This window comes from Gekko japonicus, unplaced genomic scaffold (genome assembly GCF_001447785.1).
Source record: "Gekko japonicus isolate JY-2015 unplaced genomic scaffold, Gekko_japonicus_V1.1 scaffold255, whole genome shotgun sequence".
NCBI classification, from domain to species: Eukaryota; Metazoa; Chordata; class Lepidosauria; order Squamata; family Gekkonidae; genus Gekko; species Gekko japonicus.
The window spans coordinates 88,266-95,127 of record NW_015160843.1 but is presented as its reverse complement, the minus strand read 5'-3'; the positions used below and the strand labels follow the sequence as shown (position 1 = coordinate 95,127).

At 47.3% G+C, this 6,862-nt stretch overlaps 1 protein-coding gene across 1 annotated transcript in view; it reads left to right on the top strand.

The window, feature by feature from the left end:
- Positions 1–6,021, top strand: part of LOC107117483 (atherin-like) — a 6,889-nt gene extending 868 nt beyond the window's left edge. Inside the window, exons 2-5 of the mRNA XM_015419612.1 lie at positions 1,131–1,509; positions 2,124–2,214; positions 3,244–3,352; positions 5,297–6,021. Of these exons, the coding sequence (XP_015275098.1) occupies positions 1,131–1,509; positions 2,124–2,214; positions 3,244–3,352; positions 5,297–5,455 (738 nt within the window). The 3' untranslated portion in view covers positions 5,456–6,021. The remainder of the gene's footprint in view (positions 1–1,130; positions 1,510–2,123; positions 2,215–3,243; positions 3,353–5,296) is intronic.
- Positions 6,022–6,862: the final 841 nt, after the last annotated feature.

The following is a 6,862-nucleotide window of genomic DNA, read 5'->3' as shown; positions in this document are numbered from 1 at the left end:
GGAGAGGGTTTCCAGGACGGAAGCGTACTGTTTAGAGTGCGCGCGCAGGGGGGGCCCAATACTTGTGGGAGGAGCGGCTCCCGAGGAAGGCGGACGGCGCCCAACCCCCCCAAAAGGTTGTCAGCGGGCGCTTGTGCAGGTGTGCGTGTGTCGGGGAGGTAGAGTTATGGGCAGCACCCAATCAAATCATTCTGGCACCGAAGGGGGCGCTAGGATTGGTGCCTGCCTTTTCAACGGGGCAATATTCTCCCGTGTAGTTCCGAAGTATTCTGGGAAAGGGCTAGTTGGATGACCGGCTCATCCTAGCGGCTGAGGGAGTTGACACAGCCCCCTTCGGCGCGCGGAGGGCCTTTGTCGAGCGCGGCAAACCTGCGTGTGGCCCTTTAGGAACAGGAGTTTGACGCCGCGTAAGGCCCTGGGCTGGCGAGCACACGCGACGCCTTACCAGGCTCCATATAAACACAGAACAAAGAGACAGATTGTGCTTTGACCGAAAGGGTTCCGTAACCTCCACTGAGGTCGGGAGGTCGTGGGAGTAATAAGTGAATGAGTGCAAATGTGATAGGCTGGGGGAGCTCAAGGGACAGAATCATGTGGCATTGGTCAGGAGGGGTGGCCAGCTCTGCCAGTCCAGGAAAGGACCGGCTAGTTGCCAAGTGTAAGACACACACAATTGCTGTCTAGCCAAAAACAAGCCCTCTTATTTTAAGGTTTTGCTAAACTTTTTGGACATAAGCATGGTAATATTAAGGGTTCCATAAATACAGGCAAATTTGCCTTCCATAATAAGGTGGAGAGATGGTGGTGATTTTCACTTACTCTGTTTTAATATTCTTCTTGGGTCAGGAGGTTCTTTCTTTTGTTTCATTGAGTATGGCACGGTAGCACCATGGGTTAATGTCTATGGTCCCGGAGCATCATCTGCCCCAAGCAAATTACGTTGAAAGAGAAATTAAAACATCATTTACAAGGAGGGCCATGTTTAAGTTTGGATGCTGTTTAGGGGTTGGAAAGATTTGCACTAAAGGTAACTAACCAGCCAAGAATTGGGAAGGGAGGATGATGAACTTGTGGCACCATGAAAGAGACCCAGGGATTTTGTTTTCACTCAGTCTTTTTGATGTCCGTAGAAGGCAGGTGAGGAGGCGAAAGGTGAGGAGGAGGAAGAAGAGGAGGAAGAAGAAGAGGATGAAGTATCCACCATGTCTGAAGGCTCAGAGGTGGCCCAAGAGTATGAGGCCAGCAACTACAGCCGATCAGGGGTAGGCCAGGTGAACGGGGACTGTAAGGACAGCAAGCATGGTGGGAAAGAGATCCCACCCAGCAGTGCCCTCCCCAGAGACCTGCACTCCCTTGAGGAGCACTCCTTGAACAAAGGATCCGAGCATCCCCACCATGAAGGAAGTGAGCGATGTCATACCAAGGCCTCTTGGCCTGGAGAAAGTGCCTGTCAGCATCTGGGGGGCAGCAAGAAGGACGGCAGCACCTATCAGCAGCCTGACAGAGCAGGTATGGGCCAGACAACCGGAAGTAGGAGTGGGCTGGAATTAGTGAGGATAATTGGAAAGGCTTTAATCTTTCCAGGAGATGGGGGAAGGAATGTATGTGGCAAAAAAAATATATCCTGATAGTGGAACCATTAGAACAGGGCCATTCTTGGAGTAAATGGTTTTTCTTCTACCCTGAGGTAATTCTCAAACCTAGTACTGAAAACTGGCTGTGAACCCAAGACTAGGATAGCAAATGGTATGGAAGGAGACGGGGGTGTTGGGTAGAAGGCACTGGCAGAAACTGACCTGGCTGGTATTCTTCTTCCCAGAGGGGTACTGCTGATAGTCTGCTGTGGCAAAATAAAACAAGCCCACTGGCACCTAACAACATTTATCCCAGCATGAGCTTTTGTGAGTCAGAGCTTGCTTCTTTTTATTCTCCTCCCCACCCTTGGAAAGGTGAAAAGAAACCACTCCACTTGTGCTTCATACACTTTCTGGTTTCATCCATGAACTGGTTAAAACCTGAACCAGAACAAGACCACTTTCCATTTTTCTCTTTTCTGCAGTATTTCATCCATGAACTGGTTAAAACCTGAACAAGACCACTTTCCATTTTTCTCTCTTCTGCAGTGTCACCAGCTGTTGCAGGTAGTGAGCCTTCTGTACCCTCCTCTCCTGGGAGACCTGGCATCCATGCGGATGGGAGACCCTTCAGCTGCATGTAAGTCTTGCCCAAGTTCCAAAACCTATCCTTTAAGGGTGAGCAGTTCACAAGTGATCCTCTTAATGAGGATTTGTATTTAAATTCCCCTCTGTTTTTGTTGTTGCTGTTTTGACTCCCGACTCCCATCAGTGTGTACAGGTGGCAGCTGGAGAAACTTGCAAGACTAGCTCACCACCTGGCCTTGCCCTGCATGTACAGAAATAAGGAAGGAGCTGTTTTGACTGTTGGTGGTAGCAGCACTGAGTTTTTAAAGGTAACAGTGCTTTACTCACTCTGGCAGCAGCATCTTTCACCTGTTGCATGGTCTGGAAACAGAAGTTACTGCCTGAGTGAGGAGTTGCAGCTGCCCAAAACAGGTCCATGTATAGTGGTAGCAGTAGTATCGTATCTGTTTTCTGGGACCATGGGACAGGATTGGGGAGCTGGGCTGTGGCTCAGTGGTAGAGCATCTGCTTGCCATGCAGAAGGTCCAAGACTCAATCGCCGGCATCTCCAGTTAAAGGATCTGGCAGTAGGTGATGTGGAAGACCTCTGCCTGAGACCCTGGAGAGCCGCTGCCAGTCTGAGTAGACAATACTAACTTTGATGGACCAAGGATCTGATTCAGTATAAGGCAGTTTCATGTGCTGGGGGGGAATCATGCATGTTTCTGCAGCTGCCACTGCTTGTACTGTCTGCCAGAGGAAGTGAGCCTTCTCTTTTCTGGATTCCACAGCAGGTGGAGTGTGGCTGAAATACCTGCATATCCTGATTGAGGGGGTAATACATGAATCAACTGTGTGATGATACCATTTGAGGCCTTCCTGTTGGGAATATTCCCTCTTAGGAGCAGGGGCGGGGGGCTTAATGCAGACTGGCCATTGCTTTCTGCAGACTGCTTGTATGACTGACTCAAGGCATGTCCATTCTCTCACCTAGATCCTTGTGCTTATGTTCTTTTCCCGTGTTCACCTACTGGGCGAGTGGTCCCAGCAACTCACGTGGGTCTGAACTCTTTCTCTCCTTTTCTCATCTTCCTCCTCCTAGCTCAGCGAAGGAGAAACCTTCTGATCCTGTGGAATGGACTGTCAGTGATGTTGTGGATTATTTCACAGAAGCTGGGTTTGCTGAGCAAGCATCTGCCTTTCAAGAGCAGGTGAGAACCTACTAAAAGGAAGATTTGAAATTTATGCTGAAACTGAACTCTGAGCATCTATAATGTCCTGGCAGCCCAGGCCTTACGATATCATAGAGCAGGGACTGCAAGGGCTATATGCTTTAAAAGTGAAATGCAAGCGTAGCTCAGAACAGAAGTTGTCACAGCTTTTCTCACATATGATGATCCAGGCTTCCCTTTCTCCTTCACTTTATGAGAGATGCATTCCAGTTCTTGAGTCATTCATCAGTCTTCCCCTACCCTTCTGTCTCCCCTTCTCCCCCCCCCACCCCCCCCCCACCCTTTTTTCCTTCTGCCCCCCCTTCCCCCCCCCCCCCCCAGCTTCAGGCAGGCTTTAAAAAATGTAAGTGGTACATGTACCTTCATTCAGTTTAATATTTCACATTTGGTACTATTGTTGTCTTCAGCTGCTGGCAGAAGACAACAATAGAGGGCAAAGTCATGTTCATTAAAAAACAACAACATAGCTTTGAAGGTGCAGCGTCACAGTCCCCAGCCAGCCCATCACTGTGTATGCAGAACTGGCTTCTGCTGTAGATCTGCAGAACCATTTTCCTTGAGATCAGCCCTAGAAAGGTGTGGGTGCATCTGATTAGAACAAAGGAAGCAAGTTTTCAGAGCACGGTGGTTTTGCTGTTTGTTTGTGTACCCTCAGAATTCTGTCTTTCCTATTTTCCCCTCCCTAATCCTCCAAGCAGGTGGATATTTGGACCATCCACTGTTTGGCATGTTTGGGGAGGGGCTCAAGTGATGGAACATCTGTTTTGCATGGAGAAGGCCCCAGATACAATCCCCAGCATCATCAGTTAAAAGGATCAGGTAGCAGGTGGTGTGAAAGACACAGACAGACCCTGGAGAGTTCATTGCCTGTCAGTGTATATAACTCTGACCTTGAAAGACCAATGTTATGAAACAATTTTGTTGGGGAGGGCGTGTCCTGTAGCTCTCTGTGGATTTGGTTCTGCAGCCCCTTCTCCTTAACCAAGCCTTGGCCCAGACACCTGCTGATGATCTTATACCACAGCAACCATGGCAGAGGTCAAACTCAAGTTACAGTACTATTCTTCAGGGGTTCTACACACATTTATTTTTATTCACTTAAAACATTTTATGCCACCTTTGCATCCCAATAAGATCCCCAAGGTGGCAGACATAAAAACATCAAACCATTTGAACATTAAAACAGTATTTAGAAATATATAAAACTATATATAAAATATATATAAATGCATGACAACAATACTAGGGAGAAGGACCAATAAGAGTTACTGGGAGTATGCCAGACAAAACAAAGTCTTCAGCTGCTGGCAGAAGACAACAATAGAGGGCAACAGATGAATCCCCCTGGAGAAGGAGTTCCACAGTTCTGGTGCTTTCTCATATGGCCACCGTCTTGCCTCAGATGGTGGGGCACGCAGAATAGTGCCGCCGCAGATGACCAGAGTGGACAAGATGTGCATCATGTGGGCTGAGTGCGCTCTCTATGGGCAATATTTAGCCTTTCTTGCTTTAGAGCCATGCTCCTGTATCTCCTCCTGTAGTTGCATTGGTGGCTACCCAAATATGAAACTCCTTCTGCCTAAAGGTTTGCAGAAGTCTAAGAGATGGAGTCCTTATATTGATGTTTCCTTTGGTCATTGGGCATTACGCCAATGGAGTCGTGTTTATTCTTAATGAAAATAATGCAGAGATGATAAAATTTATATATAATTACTAAGTGAGACTTTATGGGATGCTGTAAATGTGTGTAAATTTAAGGAGCAGTTGCAACCATCTACATTTTTAGAATGCCTGGCCTACCACATTCACAAGGTAGATGTTCTCTCCTTATTCCTCTCAAGTTAGCTCATCCTAGATCTCTGCTGTTGTCTTTCCTGTGCCCTCTTACCCTAACCTTTTCTGCCCATGTTGCTCCCCCTGCAGGAGATTGATGGGAAGTCTCTGTTGCTGATGCAGCGCACCGATGTGTTGACAGGCTTGTCTATCCGTCTGGGACCTGCGCTGAAGATCTACGAGTATCACATCAAAGTGCTGCAGCAGTGTCACTTTGAGGAGGACGAGGGTGACTCCTTCATGGGCTGAGGCGAATGGGTACAGCTTGAAAAGGGGGGAGGGATGGGGGACTCTGCCGGTCGCTACTGTCTCAGCCATTTCAGCCTTCCTCTGCCTCCATGCAAGCAAGACATCAGCTGTGTGTGAGAATGGCAAGAGCTTTGATCGGACATTGCAAGAGGAGGGGGGCAGTAATGGTAACCCCAGCTTTGTGGCTTCTGTATTCTGGTTGCCCAGAGAGAGAGAGCCAGGGTGGGAGGACTGCAAAACCCCTTCCTTCTCCCATCCTGTGTGTGTTGTAAACCCCCCCCCCCCCAGCTTCTCACTTGCCATAGTGCATTGTCTGTTTTGGGAGAAGGGTGGAGAGATGCAGTTCTGCTTCTCTCCACTCCCCAGCTCAATTTAATGGAGATGACTTGTGCTTCAGCACCTCCCACCCCCTCCCACAGTAGCACTCGATGGTCCCAGCTGCTCCCTCCCTTCTTGCCGTGATGGGCAAGGCAACCTGCTGGAGGAGTCAGGAGGTTTTAATCAAGTATCTTTTTATTCTCTTTTTCTGTTTGTTAGGCTTTTCTTCCAATTTTCATGGTTGTTGCCTGGAGTCAATTGCTTTTTATTTTTTCTTCTCATTTTTTAAAAAATATAAATATTTAAACTGAAAAAAAACAACAACCTTCGTTTAGTATTTCCAGACCTGTTGGCCCTCCGGAAGGGACATTGGAACAGCTAAAATAAAACAGTGTCTAAGGGGAGGTGGAAGTCCTCAGTGCAGTATTCAGCTCTAGAGGGTGGTTATCTGGTGATGTTTGCTAATATGTTTTTAACAAGAGAGAGATCTAGGAAATGATAAGAACAGAAGGCTTTGTGATTAGTCCAGAGTTGGGAGAAGACCCCAAAAGATCTAGCTCAACAAGCACCACTGTAATCAACTGGAAAAATTGAGTTTGTTTGCTTTTTTAAATGCACATCGCCTGTGCAGTAGCTATTGCATAGTCACAGGAAAGTCTGAAATGCAATGTTTGGAAGAGGGCTGTTTCATAGCAGCGCAGTTAACATTGTGTGTGTGTGGCTCGGCTCATATTGTATTCTTATGGGAGCTGTTACAGATCACATTGGCAGTGTAAAAACTTTGAGGACTAAAGGAGGAATAGGAACTGATTGGTAGCCCTGTTCTTTCTTTCAGAAAAAATATATGGTTCTTGGTTTTGCTACTCCTATAACACTAGAAATGGATCTTCTCTTGTTTAAAACAGGTCGAGCCCATGTAGTTAACATCAAGAGTAGATGGCAGGGAGGGGGGAATGTCCATAGTAAACTAGTCTCCTTGCACACTGTGAGCGTTCTTGGTTATGCTGGGAATGCACTGCACAGAATCTTGTTGCTTACAAAGCTTCTGTATATACCATCTTGAAGCACCCTTTAAAATAATGTAGGAGC